At 51.0% G+C, this 20,890-nt stretch overlaps 1 protein-coding gene across 2 annotated transcripts in view; it reads right to left on the bottom strand.

Annotated features, from left to right (window-relative positions):
* Positions 1 to 19,507, bottom strand: part of MOV10L1 (Mov10 like RISC complex RNA helicase 1) — a 65,447-nt gene extending 45,940 nt beyond the window's left edge. For both annotated transcript variants that reach the window (XM_047742987.1, XM_047742988.1), the window contains exons 1-5: positions 19,345 to 19,507; positions 18,269 to 18,453; positions 8,576 to 8,738; positions 2,260 to 2,372; positions 1,461 to 1,648 (exon numbers count right to left, since the gene is read on the bottom strand). In XM_047742987.1, the coding sequence (XP_047598943.1) occupies positions 1,461 to 1,648; positions 2,260 to 2,372; positions 8,576 to 8,738; positions 18,269 to 18,453; positions 19,345 to 19,441 (746 nt within the window). In that variant the 5' untranslated portion in view covers positions 19,442 to 19,507. The remainder of the gene's footprint in view (positions 1 to 1,460; positions 1,649 to 2,259; positions 2,373 to 8,575; positions 8,739 to 18,268; positions 18,454 to 19,344) is intronic.
* Between the last annotated feature and the right edge of the window lie 1,383 nt (positions 19,508 to 20,890).

Below are 20,890 nucleotides of genomic sequence, written 5' to 3'. Positions count from 1 at the left end.
GGTCAGTGAGGGCAGGACTGGGCGCCATCCTCCTGTGCCCGTGCGGTCAGGAGCCCCAGTAACCGCAGTGTCATTTTTCAAGCACTTCTGGCCTCAAATGAAGAGTCAAGGAAACACACATTTTTATGGCATAGGCGTTTCCTTAAACTGGGCATCTGCCTCCAAGTGGCTATGATGCCTAATGTGGGAAGCGGGCCTCCCAGTTTCTGCCCCAGGGCTCCTGGCTGCTCACTACCAAGATGACAGCAGAACCAGTGGGGAAGCCCGAGAGCCTCATTCGCACACAGGGAGGAGCCACACTACTCATCCGGCACAGACCCAGGGCAATGGGTTCCTGTCGTGTCTCATGCTTACGCCGAGTCCTTTCCACGGAGCTAAAAGCAGACCTCCTGTGCCCGCCAGGCCCTCATGGGTGACGAGAGGACGTAAGGGCAATGTGTCTGGCTTTACCGCCCCACAGATGGGCCGGAGTCATCCTCCAAGAGCGGAGCAGGGTCCTGTGGGGGCAGGGCAACTAGGCACTGAGTGGCCAAGGACGACAGCGTCTGCTGGACAGGAGAAGGGCACGGCTCCCCACCCACACACTTCCACAGCCTTGAGCCAGGTGGTCCATCTTCTAGAGTCTCCCTGTCTGTAAACCAATGGCGCTCCCCACTGCACTGCCCCCGACGGATCCCACACGCACACCCCGAGGTGCCCAAAGAAAGGCATGGAGGCAAGTACTCAACGTGTAGCAGGAAACAGGACGCGACCTCCTTCCTGCACAGAACCTGCACTCTAGGAGGTCCGCTGATACAGGGAGAAACTCAGGAGAACGTACAGTAAGCTCACTGGAGGTGAGTGCTAGGGAGGAAAAGCAGCCAAAGAAAGGGAGCAGGAGGCAGGTCACGGCAGCCATTACACTGAAGGCTCGGAGAGGGCCTCGCGGTGCTTCATAATCACGTGGGACAAGGGGCACAGAACGAACACAGACACGAGACATTCAGTAATTCTAAGGGGCCCCTGGGTGGCTCAGTCCATTAAACGTCTGACTCTTGGTTTTGGCTCAGGTCCTGATCTCAGGGTCATGAGACTGAGCCTTGCGTCAGGCTCTGCGCTCTGTGTGGTCTCTTCTTGGGACTCCTTCCTTCTCCCTCTGCCCCCACAAATGAATAAATAAATCTTAAGAAAAATTAAGAACCTACTATGTCCCACATGTTCTAAAAAGTACCAACACGTGAAAGAACAAGAGCTATGAAACCGCCGTGAACACCGCCGACGCGAGATTAAGGATTAAGAAGGAGCTGTTAACCTCAACTGTAGCCAACCACAGAGACCGCTGAAAACCTTCCAGAAGATACTTTCCCCCTTTAACCACACAGCTCAGGATTTGGACAGGCTATTACCTGGGCTTATTAAAGCAACTCTTAAAATACACTTCAACTGGGCCTCCCCAAAGAAGAAAGCTGTTTCCTCGTTACCGTCTTTTCACGGGGGTCATGCACAGGGCTCTCCAGACATAGCATGACTGGCTGCTCTCCACCACCACAGCACTGACCATGTCATGTCTTCGAGGCACGTATCCCTCGGCAAGTCTCAGGGAGTCCAAGGTGAAAAAGATGCTGTCATCTATCACCCCGTTTCTACCGCAGAGGCTAGAAATGCAGACCTGCGAACACAGTAATTCAGGACTGTGGGAACACGTGCCACACCAGGGCCTGCCTCTCCAAACCAGCCTGTCTCGGGTTGGCCTCCAGAACCAGAAACACACACCTGGTGCGCTGTTTGGCAACACCTCACCTGGGCCCCACTGCAGACAAAGTCCAGCCTCTGGGGGGAGTGGGGACCCTGGTCTTGGAGGAGCAAAGCCCTGAAGATTTCATGAATGTGTGAGGGCCTCAGAGCCAAGGCTGAGGTTGTGCAGTCAAGAGTGTGTTGGGTGGCCGGTGCTCACTCCCCATGTCTCCGCCCCAGCCCAGCACGCGCTGTCACCTGCACCCCTGAAAACTCGTGTCCAGTGCCAGAGCATGCCGGCCTCTACGGGCAAGCTCCGGTCCTTCACCCACCGTCTCGCTCCCAGCAAGTAGAACGTTTGCACCTTCTGCGTAAACTACAGAAACAGAATTTCATCGTAGGAGCAGGCCAGGTGATCTCCAGTGATCTCCTTAAGGAAATCCGCATTCTCAGCAAGGTAACAGCTTGACTTCCCGACGCACCCAGGAGAAGCCTGGGCCGGAAAAGACAGGAAGGTAATAAGGATAGGCGAGGGCTGGCACCTACCCTGTCCACGCGCTTGTACCTCAGCGGCTTCACGGAGATGGCCTCGCTGTTCCACGTGCCCGGCCGGATCCAGTACTCCGCCTCCACCCAGTCTCCCTTGCAGGGCTGGAAACCTCCAAGCAGGGAAACCATGGTGCTTACTTGGTAATGTGGGTCATACCGAAGTATACAAGTCATTCTGAGGTTATGATACACTGAAACCATTTCTCTTCTACCCAAGAAACCTGTTTTCAACCTTAGTTTCTCTTCTGGGTTTCCCCAATTAATCGGAGCAGTGGATGCTACAGACTTGCCTTTCTGCAGTCTTACCCTCTCCAGCCTACGAGGGCCAAGGCAGGGAGCCCAGAGAGGTTTGTGGCTCACATGGTCAAACACCTGGCTCGTGCAGTTTCGGGATCCCGTGTGGTTTCCAATATTCCCCATGTTTTCCTATGTGTTATTCCTAATTGCAACAAAATAGGCTCAATAGCACATCTCTTCCACCTCCAGCCTCTAGGGAGTGCGGCTCAAGGCGGCCAACAGTCTCTCTAACACGGGCCACTGCTCTCTGTCAGCTCTTCCCAGAAGCAGTGTGAACGCCCCCCACCCCACCCCGCAGGTGACAAAGGGCTGTGCGCTCAGACCTGAGAGTTGGGGTGTCTATGCCAGCTCTGGCGGTGGGGGCGGGGAGCACTCAGTGCCCCTGCCAGATCCTGGGGTGTCCGGGGGTGGCCAGGCAGCTGTGCTGCGGCCTGCAGGAGGCAAGGTGCCCTGGGCTGCCACTGGCTGGCGGGCGGGAATGCTGGGCAACTGCAGGCTCAAGGACATGCTGTGGCTTAACCGTCTGAGGGTCTGTTATGGCGCACGGTGTGAAGCTACAACAGGTTTTGCAGTACTTTGGACAGCCATCAGTTCAAGGGATAGATGCACAGGGACACCCGAGTGGCTCCAGCAGGGAAGTGTCTGACTCTGGATCTCGGCTCAGGTCACAGTCTCAGGGTTGTGGGATGGAGCCGCTGCGCAGGGCTCTGTGCTCAGCGGGGAGTCTGCCCGGGAGTCTCCCTTTCCCTCTGCCCCTCCCCACTGTAGTACATGTGCACTCTCTCTAAAAAAGTAAAAATTAAAAAACACACAAACAAAAACTGAAAGTGCACAATTTAAAACTGAATTTGTTTCTCGAGAAAGCTGGTGATAAACACCGGAGAGCCCAAACGTCTCCTGACAGGCACCGATCAGCGCGGGCCACAGTGGTACCGAGGACAGGCCCGGAAGCACAATGTTACGGGTTAGGACATACTTTTACGTGGACTTAAAAATCAAGACTTTATTTATCAAATATTTAACATAATTCCACTAATTTTTTATTCCAAATCTCTTCAGACACACGTGAAAAAGGAAGCAATGTGCTAGTTTTATAAACAGTTATCTTGAAGAGAAAAAAACCAGCAAAACAAATTCAAATAACAGTGTGATTTTTTCTCCCCATCAGAATCATGGAATCAGGGACATCTGGGCGGCTCAGCTGGTTAAGCATCTGCCTTCAGCTTAGGTCATGATCTCGGGGTCCTGGGACTGAGCCCCGAGTTGGGCTTCCTGCTTAGTGGGGAGCCTGTTTCTTCCTCTGCCTCTGCACCTCTCTCTCAAAAAAAAATCTTTAAAAAAGAAAATAAATTGCAGTTATTGAAAATACAGCTTGTAAACAGAAGACAGCGATGCTCCTTCCTACGAAAGCAGCAGAGGGAACGAAGCCACGAGGCCCCCGGAGCCTGCCTGGCACCTGCGGCGTAAAGCTGAAGTCGTACGATGGGATTCCACACTATCCCAGCCTGTGCCAAGTCTTCCAAAAACGCTCTGATGTTTAACTGGGTAAACAGATACTCTGTCATGGGATGCGGAAATGGACAGGATGTACCAATTTACAGCATCCACATTTGATTTGACACTCAAAAAAATCTTAGAGACAACTCATCTGATGAGTTTTAATTTAGGAGAGCATTTGATCACCTCGGCACTCATAGAGGCAAACAAACAGGCCCTGTAAAAAAACATCTCGGCTGACATAGTCAACAAGTCTCAATAGAAAAATACCAGACGTAGGGGCGCCTGGGTGGCTCAGTGGGTTAAGCCGCTGCCTTCGGCTCAGGTCATGATCCCAGGTCCTGGGTTCGAGCCCCGCATCGGGCTTTCTGCTCAGCAGGGAGCCTGCTTCCTCCTCTCTCTCTGCCTGCCTCTCTGCCTACTTGTGATTTCTCTCTGTCAAATAAATAAATAAAATCTTAAAAAAAAAAAAAAAAAAAGAAAAATACCAGACGTGGGCCGCCTGGGTGGCTCAGTCGTTGAGCGCCTGCCTTCGGCTCGGATCATGATCCCAGGGTCCTGGCATCGGGCCTTGCCTCGGGTTCCCTGCTCGGCAGGAGCCTGCTTCTTCTTCTCCCACTCCCCCTGCTTGTCTTCCCTCTCTCCCTATCTCTCTCTCTCTGTCAAATAAATAAATTTTTAAAAAAAGAAGAAAAATACCAGACTTAAGGATTTTGTCGAATTTGCTCTGAGCTTACTAATATTTTCTCAATTAAAAGTGTTATAGCCTATAGGGAAAGCCAGTCAAAGGCTTCAGTTTCAAGTTTATCAACCATAAAATGCAGTTTGAAGATTCCAAACCACTGAATAAAAAAATGAAATTAGATACTAAAAAATTTATGTTTCTAATTTTATTAATTTTTTCCTTTTTAAATATTAAGATTTTATTTACTGGTTTGAGAGAGAGAGAGAGAACGTGTGCACATGGTGGGGCGGAGACTTGGGAGCAGAGGGAAAGGGAGAGAGAAGATCTCAACCAGACTTCCGCTGAGCCAAGTGTGGAGCCCAGTTAAGGGGGCCGGATCTCACGACCCTGAGATCATGAACTGAGCTGAAGTCAAGAGTCAGACGCTTAACCAACTGAGCCACCTATGCGCCCAGTGTATGATTTTAATATTAGTGACGTGGTGTTAGAAACGGTGAAAAATTACAACGTTATTATGTGTCAAGAATATGACGACTGAATAATATTAAGTGATTTTAATAGGCCCAAGTATTCTTTTTCTAAAGAAACTTCTGCAGTTTCTGAATAATGCTACTTGAAAGGTCCGCCAGTGTAGTAAAATCCGTCTGCTCATCAATATGCAAGTATCCAAAAAATGATTTAATTCCTTTTCACACCTCTTCCCACTTCTCAGTGTGTACCAGTGTGGACACGAAGTGACGTGATCCCCGCGGCTATGACTCCGGCCATGGGAGAGGAGAGAGCCACTGTCAGAACATGAGGTGGGGGTGGGATCCTAACCTCTCTCCCCTGCCTTCTGCCAGTCGCTGGGAGCTCTCCTTAGGCTAATCCCAACCCAGAGCCAGAGGGCACGGCTGGGCGGTCCCTACTGGGCAGGCAGAACAGGGAGGATACAGAAGGGCACCAGAGGCTGAAGAACTCCGGCCGCAGGAGAGGGTGTTCAGAGGGCTGGGCCAGCTGCTGGGTCGAGGTTTTCAGAGAGAAAATCTCAGGCCCTCAGGGACGCAGGCAGATGAAAAGCAGGGCCTGAAGAGGTGCACTGGTCACTAAGGCCCAGCCCCACGCACGGCACGGCGCCCTGTCCTGTGTGCGGCACCGGTTCCTGGGCCTGGTGAAAGGGCTCAGGAAGGACCCATGGCACTTGTTCTTTATCTCACAAATGGGTCCATAAACCAGTTTAATTTGACAAGAAAAAGATAACCTGACTTGTGACCCGGGCTGGGAGCTCGGGTCACACCGGTTACGTGGATACGCAGATGTCACAGGGCTACCCACTGCTTGCCCTGCGAAGAAAGATGAAAGAAGTGGGTCTGTCGCGCAGTCGGGACTCTAGATCCCGCTCTTAGGTGACTCCTACCCAGGGACATTCTGTCTCCCAGCCACGTCCACAGACATTTGAGGTTCTCAAAACTGGGGGCTAGGATGGCAGTAACTGGCATCTAGTGGGTAGAGGTCAGAGATGCTGCTGAACACATTCCACAATTCACACAGCGGTCACCAAAACGGAATGGCCAGCCTCAAACGTCACCGCGCAGAGCACAAGAAAGCTGCTTTAGGCTGAATGCCCAATTCCATTTTAACAGCCTTGGGCAAAAGGGTTAAGGAGTAACTGGATATTCGTGTGTAAAACAGATTGGGCGCTTCTCCCCATGTTAAGAATTCCCATGAATAGGGAGGAGGGCACTGGCTGGCTCAGTGGGTACAATATGTACCTCTTCATTTTGGGGTTGTGAGCTCAAGCCCCATGCTGGGGGCTGGGGGTAGCATTCTCTTAGAAAAACCAAACCAAAACAAAAACTTAAAAACAGAAAAAGAATTCCCATGCGTGTGATTTGTGGGCCGAGTCATCCACCATGCGGATGAAGAGTCATCCACAAAACTGGGCTGATGGCCACCACTGCCTTTACAGTCTGAGACTGAGGGGACTCTGTGACCCTGACACCTTACCTCCCACCTTCACACTCTTCAGTATTCATCGGGCTCACACCTGTCCCCAGTGACACCCCTTCCTGAAGCACCGGACCTTGCTCAACTCCCACGCACGCTGCGCACAGCTGAAGACTCTCTCAGGTTACTTTGGAAGGGTCTGAACCCAACCTGAGCTTCACCTGGCCCCTCCTCACAGAGCCCTGGGTCTGCTCTGCACACAGGGACGCTGGGCCTTACGAGCCCCAGAGGAATCCTAAGCTGGTCCACCTCCTGCCCTACCACAGTCACCCAGTTCCTACAGAGCAGAAAACCGTGTCCTGTCTATTCTCCCTTCCATTAGAGCACATTCTACAAAACTGTGCCGGGCCCAACGTAAGCCCTTCCAATATTTGCTGAATGAATGCCAAAAAAGCACCGGTATATTCTGACTCTCCCTTAAGTAAATGAAACATCTAGCCCAATTCCTCCTCCTCCCACTTTCCGATCAGGGATGTGCAATGGAATCCTGCCACCTGTCTTTGCAAATACAGTTTGACAGGAACGCGCTGCACCTTTCTGCTCCGGTGCTGCCTACGGGCCTGTGTTCACGCTACCATCAACCTCGAGGTAAGGAGCTGCAAGGGACCACGCGGCCCACAAGCTTTACTCTCTGGCCTTTTCCAGAAAAGGCCTGAGACCGTTATTTTGGACACCCATGATCTTTTTTCACATTGTGATTTCTCTTCCAAGGATGTCCATTTTGCTGTGGAGGTCAGGCCGTCAGCTGTTTGTCTCTCCGAGCCTGACTTTCACAGCTCAAGAAGACTTCAGAAAGTCCTAACAAAATGCCTCGACCCGTGCTTCAGGTACCAGTCCTCATGGTCAACTACTTCAGCACCTTCCAGCAGTATCTGCGGCATGAACTGTGTCCCTGTGTGGGAGTGGCCTCCTGTCGCATAGTTACAGGGACCGAGCAATTGCAGGATCGATTTTGCCAGAATTGAGAGTTTTCTGGCAGAACAGAGATTTAAAACCCCCAGCCATCTGTCAATTTCATTTCGGAGGCTTCCAGGGTTAGCAACCAAGGTCAGAATCACGGCTTTTACACCTAAGAAAAGTAGAACAGCAAGCGGCCAGGGCGGGCTGAGCTCATCGACCTCCTGCACTGGGCTCCCGGGCAGCTGAGGTGGGAGAGAACTATGGCTCTCCCTCTCTCAACGTGTGGCCGGCAGGGTGAGCAGCTGGAGTTCAGCGCGGAAACCACCCTGCCCGTGCGGTTTTCCAATCTCGCCCAATTCCAAGGCATGTACAGGTCTGTTTCTCCTTGGGAGGAAGGTCTAAGGTCTTCCTCATCTTGCTTCCCTACTGTGTTACTCCCGACCCATCACTGTAGACAGCAGTACGCAGTCAACGGTTGTTAAACTCAAGAATGGCATTAACAAATTATATATTTACACGTAAAAACAAATTTGATAGTTAAAAACAAATGCAATTAAAAACGGATATACATTTGTGGGAAGAACAAAGCTATCCCCAAGTCCTATTTTAAAACGTTCGAAGTACCGTAAAAACAGCAGGTGCCTTGTACATCTATGACGCTGTTGACTTAGATTAGTAACGATACTTACTTGAAAGGAACAATTACCCAGAAATGAGTGACTCCATTCAACAAACGGCACAAAACCCATCACAGCAGCCTACACCATCTATGCCGCTGGGAGCCAGCTCCTGGCGAAGGCATTCTCGTCCAAAAACCACTCCAAAAACAAAGCTCGCTCAAATTTGACACTTTCATGTATGTAACCATCTCAAAGCTAATTCATAAAACTAAAAAAAAACCCACAGAAAACTTCATCTCAAAAGTGAGCAGAAACCCATCTGACATACCTTCGCAAACGCTCTCCAGAGAGAAGTACGTGGTCTGACTGATGTAGCCCGCACCCTCCGTCAGCGAAGTCACACAGCCGATCAGCACCCGGGGGCTGGAGTGCGACAGCCCGCTGCCCTGGCTCTTGCTGTCGTCTTCCCACTTATCAGAGACGGCCTCCACCTGTAAGACACCCTGCTACTCAAACCACAAGAAAAGGCCTGTAAGAGAAGCAGACTACAGGAAGGTATCTCATGAAGACCGATATTAAAAATCCTCAACAGAATACTAGGAAACCAAACGCGAGAGTGTATTAATAGGGTACCACAGTGCAACCAAGGCCAGTTTATCCGGAACACAAAGACGTTTCACACATGAAAACTCATCAGTATAATACACCACTCGTTGCTAAAACAAAGGGAAAAAATACACAAAATTCTCCGCTGACGCAGAGAAAACGTGAGAAAACAACACCCTTTCATGAGAGCGCTCCAACTCCAAATCTGAAGATTTCCTCAACACGATCAAGTGCACACAGGAAAAACGCACGCCGGACCTCACATTCGATGATGGAAAAATTGAAAGGTTTTCTGTTAGGATAAGGAACTAGGCAAGGAAACTTTGCTACATTTGTTCAAAAATAGTATTCAGGGGGCACCTGGGTGGCTCAGTGGGTTAAGCCACTGCCTTCGGCTCAGGTCATGATCTCAGGGTCCTGGGATCGAGCCCCGCATCGGGCTCTCTGCTCAGCAGGGAGCCTGCTTCCCTTCCTCTCTCTCTCCGCCTGCCTCTCTGCCTGCTTGTAATCTCTCTCTCTCTGTCAAATAAATTTAAAAAAAAATCTTAAAAAAAATAGTATTCAGGCCCTAACCAGAGAAACTGGACAAGAAAAAAATAAAAGGCACCTAAACTAGAAAGAAAAAGTCAAAATATTTGTTTGCAATGGTACGATTTTATATGTAGAAACTGCTAAATATTCCATAAAAATCTGTGAATTTTTAAAATTTCAGCTAATAAATTCGGCAAACTTGTAGAATACAAGATCAATATAGAAAAATCAATCTCATATATACACACTCACAATGAACGAGACAAAAACAGAAATTTGGAAAACAATTCCCTTTACAATACCATCAAAAAATAATAAAACACTTAGGAATAAAGTTAAGCAAAAAGATGAAATACATACACTAAAAACTACAAAATGTGGCTGAGAGAAGTTAAAAAGAAGACACAGATGGACAAAGCATTCATGGACTAGAAGACCTAATATTAAGATATCAATACTCTCCAATGTGACGTACAGATTCAATGTAATCCCTCTCGAAATCCCAGTAACATTTTCAATGGTATTCTAAAGTTCACGTGGACTCTCAAGGGACCCTGAACAGCAAAAACAGTCTTGAAAAGGAGAACAAAGTCCTATAAAGCTACAGTAATCAAGAGCGTGGTCGTGCCATAAAGACAAACGTAAGACCTATGGTAAAGAATATGGGCAAGCGATCTTCAACCAGGGTGCCGAGATCACTCAAAGGAGAAAAGGTATTCCCGACTGTGCAGTCCTCTCGAAAAATGGTGCTGAGGGGCGCCTGGGTGGCTCAGTGGGTTAAAGCCTCTGCCTTCGGCTCAGGTCATGATCCCAGGTCCTGGGATCGAGCCCCGTGTCGGGCTCTCTGCTCAGCGGGGAACCTGCTTCCCCCTCTCTCTCTGCCTGCCTCTCTGCCTGCTTGTGATCTCTGACTGTCAAATAAATAAATAAAATCTTAAAAAGAAAATGGTGCTGAGAAAATGACACCAACGCGCAAATGAACGAAGGCAAACCCTTACCCAACACCATATTAAAAACTTAACACAAGGAGGATCAGACTTACATCTAAGAGCTAGAACTATTAAACTTTTAGAGGCAAGCAAAGGTGAAAATCTTCATGATCTTGGATTAATCAATGACTTTTTCATTGTGATATCAAAAGCACAGTCAACTAAAAAAAGGATAAATTCTACTTCACCAAAATTTAAAACGTCTGTGTACTGAAGAAAACGATCAAGAGAAGCTGAAAAGATAACCCACAGCACAGCAGGAATGCTTGTAGACCACATATCTGATAAAAGATCAATATCCAGAATATATAATTTCTGTAAGTCAAGAAGAAAATAAACAAGACAATGAAAATATGGACAGAGAACTTAAATAGGCATTTCTCCAAATAAGGTTTATAAATGACCAAGCACAAGAAAAGATGTTCAACTGATTATTAAGGGAAGGTAAATCAAACCCATAGCAAAACACCACTCCGTACCCACTAGGACGGCTACTCTCAAAAAAAAAGAAAGTAACTTGTGTTGGCCAAGATGTAGAAAAACTGGAATCCCTGTGCATTGCTGGAGGGAATAGAAGATGGTGCAGCTACTATGGAAAAGTTTGCTGGTTCCTCGAAGAGCTAAACGCAGAACGACCACGACCTCCGTAATCCCACTGCAAGGCACATCCGCAACAGACAACAGGGACTCGGAGACACCTGCTGAGAACGGCACCATGAGCAATAACCAAAAGGCAGAAACAGCCCAAGTGTTCGTCAGCAGACGACTGTACTAAGTGGAGTCTATACATACAACGGAGTATTCCTCAGCCATAAAGAGGAATACGATTCTGATACAGGTTGCATAGATAAACCTTGAAAACACTACGCCAAGTCCAATAACGCAAATACAAAAGGACAAATATTGCATGATTCCATGTGCGTGAGATACTAGAAGAGTCAAATTCATAGAGAAAGAAAGTAGAACAGTGAATTATTGTTTTAGGAATGATGGTAAGATTGTGAAAATGATGCTAATGGGTATGTACTTGTCACTGGGCTGTAGAGCAAAAATGGTTAAAGTGGTAAATTTCATGTTGCGTGTATCTCACCACAGTAAAGCTGTGTATAAAATAAGCATGGAATCCCACACCCTTCACGAAACCAGCGCGCACTCCCTCATGCTGACAAAGCAGGCAAAGGTCTGAGCGTACTGCCCAAGTGCCTCCGAATCCACCCAAAGGCTGAGAACAGAAACCACGGAAAGCTCCGGGCCTGAGGAAATGAAGGACAGCTGGAGTACGTGCGGTTTCTTTCTCTTCTTTTGTAGCACTGTAGGCCGGAGCAACCTACTAACACTTCCTGCAACGACAGAGACATTTTATGTTTGTGCTGCCTGAGTTGGGAGCCAGCAGCTGCACTTAGCACTTAACATGTGGGTGGTAAGCTGAGCAATCGTAAATTTTATTTGCTTTTAATACGTTTAAATTAAAACAGCCAACACAGGACTGATGCTATCATCTTGAATGATGCAATTCTAAAATTTGCTATTTAAATGTACTATTTTGAAAAGACATTTTATTTATGTATCTGACAGACACAGATCACAAGCAGGCAGAGAGAGAGAAGCAGGCTCCCCGCTGAGCAGAGAGCCTGACACGGTCGATCCCAGGACCCTGGGATCATGCCTGAGCCAAAGGCAGAGGCTTCACCCACTGAGCCACCCAGGCGCCCCTACATGTACTATTTTTAAGATTTAAAAAGATAGTATTAAGCATTAAAGTGCCATTTACTAACTAGAATACAGCACATCTCAAACATTTTTGTGAAAGATTTTATTTATTTACTTATCGGAAAGAGAAAGAGTAAGTGAGCAGGAGGGAGAGGGAGGGACAATCTGAAGGAAGACTCGGTGCTGAGCACAGAGCCCAACACAGGGCTTGATCCCACGACCTGAGATCATGGTCTGAGCCAAAAACCAAGAGTTGGACGCTCAATCGACCGAGCCCCTAGGTGCCCCAAACCAGTTTTCCTTTTGAGAGAGAGAATGCACGTGCGCATGGGGCTGCGGTGGGGATGGGAGAGGGAGAAAGACAAGTTCAAGCAGGCTCCACACCCAGCAAGGAGCCCGACGTGCTGCGGATCCCACAATCCCTGAGATCTCGACCTAAGCCAAAATCAAGAGTCAGAGGCTTAACCTTAACCCAGGCGCTCCTCATTTCAATCATTTAAAAAAAAAAAAGAATTTATTTATTTATCTGACAGAGAGAGAGAGAGCACAAGCAGGCAGAGAGGCAGACGGGGTTGGGGGGGGAAGCAGTCCCCCGGCTGAGCAGAGAGCCGGATGCGGGGCTCGATCCCAGGACCCTGAGATCAGGACGTAAGCCGAAGGCAGAAGCTTAACGGACTGAGCCACCCAGGCGCCCCTCAACCATTTTTTTTAAAAAAGAATTTATTTATTTATTTGACAGAAAGATAGAGAGCACAAGTAAGCAGGGAGAAAGAAAAGCAGGCCCCCCGCTGAGCAGGGAGCCCGATGCGGGGCTCGATCCCAGGACCCTAGAATCATGACCTGAGCCAAAGGCAGCTGCTTAACCAAGTGGGCCACCCAGGCGCCCTCATCTCAACCACTTTTAAAAAGGAGTTGAACTCCCTAAGTTTGCCAACTACCAAATTATATAACAAAACCCAGCAGCTTTCCTACATAGGAAGAAAAACATTAATTTAAAAATTTAGGGGGCACTGAGTGGTGCCATAAGTTGAGTGTCTGATTCTTGGTTTCAGGTCAGGTCTGATCTCTGGGTCACAGGGTTGAGCCCTCCACTGGGCTCCACACTGGGCATGGCGCCTACGTGAGATTCCCGCTCTCCCTCTGCCCCTCCTGCTCATGCTCTCGTTCTCTCTCTAAAATAAATAAATAAATCTTTGAAAAAAATACAAAGCAAAGTCACATTGATAATGGAATATAGACATTTAAGTTCTTCGAAATAAAAAATTTATAGAATGTAAATAAAGGTATTGAGCTATAAAAAGAACATAAAGGAGGGCTTAAATAATTGGATAAATTGTCTTAGGAGATGTGTACATGATCTATTGGTTGCTCAGCCTAAATGGACCCACGAAGTCAGTGCTGTCCAAAGAGAGTCTGAGCTGAATAGGAGGAACAACAGAATGACTCCAGTGTTCATCCAGAATAATCAGAGAGCGGGAGAATGCTATCCACGTCGAGGAGGGAAACCCGCCTACCACCCAAGGATGAGACAGTGCCACAAGGGCCGACACACAGGCATGAGGACCAACAGGGCCCCATACAGATGGGGTTCTGGTGTATGATAAAGGGACACTCTTGGTCAGAAGGAAAAAAGTGGGATGACTGGTCAGCTCCTGTGAGAGGAATGTCTGGTTCCCTCTCTCAGTCTGTATAGCATATAAATTTCAGGCAGACTAAATATTTCAATGTCAATAGACAATTTTCAGAGAAAACTTGAGTGCATATGTGTAAGAAGTGGAATAAGCCTAAGGATTCTTAGAGGCCAAAACCCACAAGGAAAAGATAGACACATTTCACTACATAAAACAAAACTTGAAAAAATAGTCAGAACATAATCTCGGGAGAAGCATCTACAATACTTTCATACAACAATATTCCTTAAAAAGCTCTCATTTCCCAACAGGACAGGGATGTGCCCTCTTCCCACTTTTATTTGATGGCGTCCTGGAAGTCCTAGCCACAGCAGTTAGGCAAGATGCAGAACGAGCAGCATCCAGATTGGTGAGGAAGAAGTTAGCATGCGCGGATGACACGATACAATATACGCTTAGAAAACCCTAAAGGCTCCACCAAAAAACTACTAGAACTGATCGATGAATTTAGTAAAATCACAGAACACACATCGATGTAGAAAAACCTGTCGCATTCGTGTACACTAATAATGAAGCTGCAGAACGTGAACTTGAGAAAGCCGTCCCATTTACAATTGTATCGAAAACAATAAAATACTTAGGAATAAACTCAACTAAAAAGGTCAAAGACCTGTGCTCTGAAAACACGGACCCGAGGAAGACGCTCAGGACGCTGCAGAGAAATGGAAGGACATTCCGTGCTCATGGGTTGGAGGAAAAATACCATGAGAACGTCTATACCACCCAAAGCAATCTACACGTTCCACACAAGCCCTCTCAAAACGACACCGGCATCGTTCACAGAACTGGCACAAACACTCCTGAAACTCGCAGGGAGCCGCAAAGACCTCGAATGGACAACGCAATCCTGAAAAGGAAAAACAAAACTGGAAGCGTCGCAACTCCAGGCCTCAAGTCACAAAGCAGCAGTAATTAAAACATTATGGTCCACGCACAAAAACAGACACAAAAATGAAGGAAATAGGATAAAAAACCCCAGAAATAAACCCAGAGTCACATGGTCAGTTAATGTTCGACAAAGGGATGAGTATCCAATGGGAAACGGGCTGTCCCTTCAACAAACGGTGCTGGGAAAACCGCACAGAGACACGTAAAAGAATGACACTGGACCACGCTCTTACACCACACGCGCAAGTAAACGCAAAATGGATGAAAGACCTAAATACGAGGCCTGAAATGATAAAAATCTCAGAAGGGAGCACAGGCGGTGACTTCTCTGACGTCAGTCATAACAACATCTCTCTAGATGGGGCTCCTGAGTCAAGGGAAACAAAAGCAAAAATAAACTATTGGGACTTAAGAGAAAAAGCTTGTGCTCAGCAAAGGAAATAATCAACAAAACTAAAAAGCAACATACTAGGGGCGCCTGGGTGGCTCAGTGGGTTAAAGCCTCTGCCTTCAGCTCGGGTCATGATCTCAGGGTCCTGGGATCGAGCCCCACGTCGGGCTCTCAGCTCAGCGGGAGCCTCCTTCCCCTCCTCTCTCTCTGCCTGCCTCTCTGCCTGCTTGTGATCTCTGTCAAATAAATAAATAAAATCTAAAAAAATAAAAAGCAACATATTCAGTGGGAAAAGGTATTTGCAAATGACATCTCTGATAAAGGGTTAGTACCCAAAATATACAAAAATTTCCTTTAACACCCCAAACCAAATAATCCAATTAAAAAATGGGCAGAAGACATGAACAGACATTTCTCCCAAGACCTCCAGACGACCAAGAGACACATGAAAAGATGCTGGACTTCTCATCAGGGAAACACAAATCCAAACCACAACGAGACACAATGTCACGCTGGTCAGAACGGTTAAAATTAACAAGTCAGGAAACGACAGGCGTTGGCTAGGACGCAGAGAAAGGAGAGCCCTCCGACACTGGCAGGAATGCAGGCTGCTGTAGCCCTCTGGAAAACAGTATGGAGGTTCCTCAAAAGTTAGAGACAGGGCACCTGTCTTCGGCTCAGGTCGCCATCCCAGGTCCTGGGGCAGAGTCCCCCATGGGGCTCCCTGCTCAGCGGGAGCCTGCTTCTCTCCCCCTCTCCCTGCTGCTTCCCTACTTGTGCTGTCAAACAAATGAACAAAACCTAAAAGAAAGAAAGAAAGAAAGAAAGAAACTGGACCCTTATCTTAAAAAAAAAAAAAAAGCTGGGGTGCCTGGGGGGGCTTAGTCAGTTGAGCATCTGCCTTCAGCTCAGGTCACGATCCCAGGGTTCTGGGGTCAAGCCCCACATCAGGCTCCCTGCTCTGCGGGAGGCCTGCTTCTCCCTCTCCCACTACCCAGGCTTGTGTTCCCTCTCTCGCTGTGTCTCTGTCAAGTAAATAAATTAAAAAAAATTAAAAATAGAGCTACCCTATGATCTAGTAATCGCACCACGAGGTATTTGCCCCCGAAGTACAAAATCATGAATTCCAAGGGTACACGCATCTCCTCCCTTTACAGCAGCATTATTTACAACTGCTAAGTTATGGAAGCAGCCCACGTGTCCACCAAGAGATGAGTGAATAAAGAAGAGGTAGTATAAGCCATACGCGAAATGGAATGTTACTCGGTCATCAAAAAAACGAATCTTGCCATTTGCAATGACACGGATGGAACTCGAGGATATTATGCTGAGTGAAATAGAGAAAGACAAATACCACATGATTCCACCCATATGTGGAATTTAAGAAACAAAACAAAGGAGCAAAGAGGGAAAAAAAGGCAAAACAAACTGAGAAACAGATTTGTAACTATTCAGAACAAAATGACGTCACCAGAGGAGAGATGGGGGGGGGGAAATGGGTGAAATAGGTGATGGTGATTAAGAGTTTAAAAAAACTTTATTTTTATTTTTTTTGAAATTTTATTTATTTGTTTGACACACAGAGAGAGACCACAAGGAGGCAGAGAGACAGACAGAGAGAGAGGGGGAAGCAGGCTCCCTGATGAGCAGAGCCCGATGCGGGGCTCGATCCCAGGATCCTGAGACCAGGACCTGAGCCGAAGGCAGAGGCTCAACCCACTGAGCCACCCAGGTGCCCCTCAATAAAACTCTCAACAAAAAAAAGATCTCTAATTTCCCTAATATAGAAACTTCAAATTAAAAAAAAAAACTTTTACCAAAAAAAGGTATAAAGAATATGAAGATAACTCGTAGAAAAAAGGTGAAAAACTGGGGTGCCTGGGTGGCTCAGCTGGTTAAGTGTCTGCCTTCGGCTTGAGTCGTGATCTCGGGGTCCCTGCTTTGGGCTCCCTGCTCAACTGGGAGTCTGCCTCTTATGAATAAACAAGTACAGTCATTTTAAGAAAAGGCTTAACTGTAAATTAAAATTATGAAATCACTTTTCACTTAATAGATTGGCAAAGATTTCAGAGATTGATAACATCCACATCGTTGCCAACTTTGGGTCACAAGCAGTCTCTCCTCCTCCTCCCGAGAGTGTAAATTAATTTTGTACGTTATCAGAGGATAATCCAATAACCACTGACAAGTTAAATGTACCTATGCTTTGACTAATAATTCCACTTCCAAGACGCCTAGCACAGTAACACTATTTTTTTTAAGAAGTTTTTCTTTTTAAAGGTTTTATTCATTTACTTGACAGAGAGATCACAAGTAGGCAGAGAGACAGACAGAGAGAGAGGAGGAAGCAGGCTCCCCGCGGAGCAGAGAGCCCGATGCGGGGCTCGATCCCAGGACCCTGAGATCATGACCTGAGCCGAAGGCAGAGGCCCAACCCACTGAGCCACCCAGGCGCCCCAGTAATACCGTTTTTAAGTGGAAACAATTGATGGCAGAGTCCACTAATTATCTCTGCGAACTGGATTACAAGGTCCACTCTCCCTGCCCCTTGGAGTTTGTGGAGCCGGCGGGAGCAGGGCTCCTAAATATGTCTGGAAGGCTATGGTCCAAGGCCATTCTCACTGGCTACAAGTGGGACCCCTGGAACCAGGGGGAGGACACAGCGCTTCTTGAAATCGGGAGCGCTTATGCTCAGAGGAAACGGCTTCCGTCTAGGCAAGACTCGTGCTCCTGCGCACGAAGCACAGAACGAGAGACTGAGTCCTGGCGGCGAACCTACCCAAGCCAGCGCAGCCCGGGGACAGTAGCTGGTGCTCCCGGAAACAGTGGCATGGTTTGTGCCAAACTCTGAGGCGACCCCCGTGCTAAAGCCACTGGCCACAAAACGCGCGGGATGCTGTGCACCTCGAGGGTTCAAACTCACCGAAAAACAGCTACCTAGGCCGTGGATTCGCTGCAAAGAAAAAGGCTGCAACGGTGACCATCTCAAGCGACGTTTTAAAGCGCCAGAACGGAAACGCGAAGCACAGGCGCGGCGCGCTCTCAGCGACACGCTTCGGCGTAGTCGGGGTAACCGGCCCAAACTCCGGGAGGTCTCGGGACAGAACCGAGCGCGCCCTGCGCAGGCGCGCCGCACACTCGGCGGGCGCACGCCCCGGGGCCGACGGAAGGCCCCCCCAGCGCGCACACAGGCGCTGCGAACCGCGCAGCCTTACCCTGACTGCTCGGAGTCCCCGGGACACCGGGTCTTCCTGCACAACCGCGAGAACTTCCTGCCCCACGTCGAGCAGCACTTTGCTCGTCACAGCTTCGCTGGAGAAGTAGATCAGGTCGTCGATCATGCCGTAGTCGCTGCAGTACCTTGTCACGACACCCCGGACGGTCTTCAGCTTGGTGTCACCTGAGATGCACACAAGGACGCTGCACGCCCCGCAGGAAAGCAAGCCTACCCTGCAGAGAAAGGCGGGGTCCGGGGGCGCGGGCGGCGGGGTCCGGGGGCGCGGGCGGCCTCCTGGAAGCAGGGTTTGTCCTCCGAGGCTACAGGTGACAGGTGGGGGACCGCGCAGCCAGACTCCCTGGGTCTGCGTCCCGGCTCCCCGGCCGCCGCGCGTGCGCCTCCGGGCTCGCTCTCAGGGGTAACGCGGAGACCGGCTCTACCCACGCGACGGTCTGGGGGCGTGGCCGAAGCGGGTCCGGCGCAGCGCAGAGGCCGGGACGAGCTCATACCGGCACGGCCCCTTACTGCGTGCCGTCGCCACTCCCGTGCTCCCTCCCGACCGACACATCGGGACGGCTGTGCGGACACTCGGCGTCGCCTCCCCGACCTCCCCGAGTGCGGCGCCGGAACACCGTCCGGCCTACAGGCTGGCAAGCCCTCGGGGCGCAGCGACTGTCCCCACTACCGGCCAGGCTCCCTGCAGCCGCCGTGCTCGACGGTCCCCAGTGCGGCTCGGCCGGTTTCGTCAGACTCAGAGCTTCGGAGGGTCGGGGCCGCGCGGGGTCGGCGCACGCACGGCTCCCCGCGGCTGCTCCGCGGCTCCCTCCGTACACGCTCCGTTCTCCAGAGCTCAGCGACGACCACCAGACCGTCGGCGCCCGGAACTCCGCGCCCACGGGGAGGACGGACGCGAGCTCGGCGCAGGGTGAGCCGCACGGACCCCGCCGCCGCCCGCTCCGCCCACACGCGGGGCCCCTGCTCCCACCCCGCGCCCAGCCCGCGCGCACACGGGCCCGTCGCCCCCGCACGAGGCCTCCCCTCCCCGCCCGCCCGGGGCCCCGCCCCGCGAGGCACCTTCCGCGAGCTCGGACCCTGGCGGCCCCGCGTCCTCGGCAGGGCCGTCCGCCCTCCTCCAGAAGAACGCCACCAGCTTGGTCGCGAGTCGCAGCATGTTCCGGCCGCTGCCTCAGACGCCGCACCGCCCGCCGCCGGAGGAGCGTCCGCACGCGGCCACGCGCTTCCCGCCGCCCTCGGCCAATGGGGTCGGCGCGCCCGCGCCTGCGTCCCCGCTTCACAGCTCGGCCAATGGGGTCGGCGCGCCCGCGCCTGCGCCCCCCGCTTCTCTGCTCGGCCAATGGACTCGCCGCATGCGCCGCGGCCGTTAGCAGCTGGCGGTTGGCGGTTGGCGACCGTTAGCACGCGCCGGGTGAGGCGAGGTGCCGGTGGGCGAGACGTCGTGCTGGGCGCTAGGTGTCGCGCTGTGGGCGGGGCCTCGTGCGCGCGGGCGTCCTGGGTCCCCCCCGCGCGCCGCCCGTGGGTTCGCTGGCCCGAGCGCGCTGCGGAGGTTCGGCCCCGGGTGGCTTGCGGGGCTCGTGTGGTGTCCGCCGGGGCATCTGTGCACGGAGCGAGGCGCCCAGCGGTCCCTGGCGTGTCCCTGTTCCCCTTGCGCTGCCTGCAGGGCCCGCGGTGCGGATCGTCGGGCGCAGACCCCCGCGGCCGAGCTGGGGGTCGCCGCCTCCAGCGCTAACCCTGGACCCGCTGCGCTGCCTTTCCTCTGGCTGTTGTGCTCCGACGTCTCCGATCTGCTCGGAGCCGGTCCAGCCGCGGCCTGCACGGCGGGGCGGGCTAGCTGTGGTCACCGGCGCGGACGCGCGGGCCGGGCTTCGGGTTACCGCGAACGAACCGTTCGTGTGGGGGATTTCCCGGCATTTTGTGTTACTTCCTGACTTGATTTCGTCCTGATCAGAGAATGCGGTGTGGACGAGTCCACCCATCCACGTCCGTGTCGGGAGCTGCTCCCGGGCGACCCGGCAGCTCCCTGCCCGGGCCGGCGTCGGTATGACCCGTGCTGTGCTCAGTAGATCGGCCCCGCGGCCCCGGGGTCCTGTGACTCGTGCTGTCCTCAGTTGGTCAGACCCTGGGGGTCGTTGTGACTTGCGAGCTGTCCTTTCAGTAGATTATCCTGGGGACCCCGGGGTCATCGTGGACAGGATGCTGCGGTTTCCTGGGGTGGTGTGACCTGCGTGTTGTCCTTTCAGTAGGTCCGGGGCAGCCTGATCCTTGCGCGTCCCTCTGAGCCGCATCCTTATGATTCCCCTTGGAGAGCTATGAAGGTCGTCCTTCCCCAACATCTCAGAAGGCAGATGCAGTCTGCATCTCAGACTGGTGCTGGGAACGTACCCCGGAGTGGGGTGGTCCCTGGGTTTTCCTGGGTTGGGGGGCAAACGTGCCCAAGGCAGACGCTGTGGGCCCTGGTCGTGCATGCTGCCAGGGTGCCAAGGAGAGGCTTGGACTGCAGGGTGGCCTGCAGCAGGAGTGTCCACTCCATAAGACCATCCCCCATATCCATCAGCCCTGTGTTCTGGCCTGTCCGACTCGGCTCTTCAGCTGGTCCTCGTGG

This window comes from Lutra lutra, chromosome 8, assembly GCF_902655055.1.
Source record: "Lutra lutra chromosome 8, mLutLut1.2, whole genome shotgun sequence".
Taxonomy (NCBI): Eukaryota; Metazoa; Chordata; class Mammalia; order Carnivora; family Mustelidae; genus Lutra; species Lutra lutra.
The sequence above is the reverse complement of the archived record's forward strand: the minus strand, read 5'-3'. Positions and strand labels throughout refer to the sequence as shown.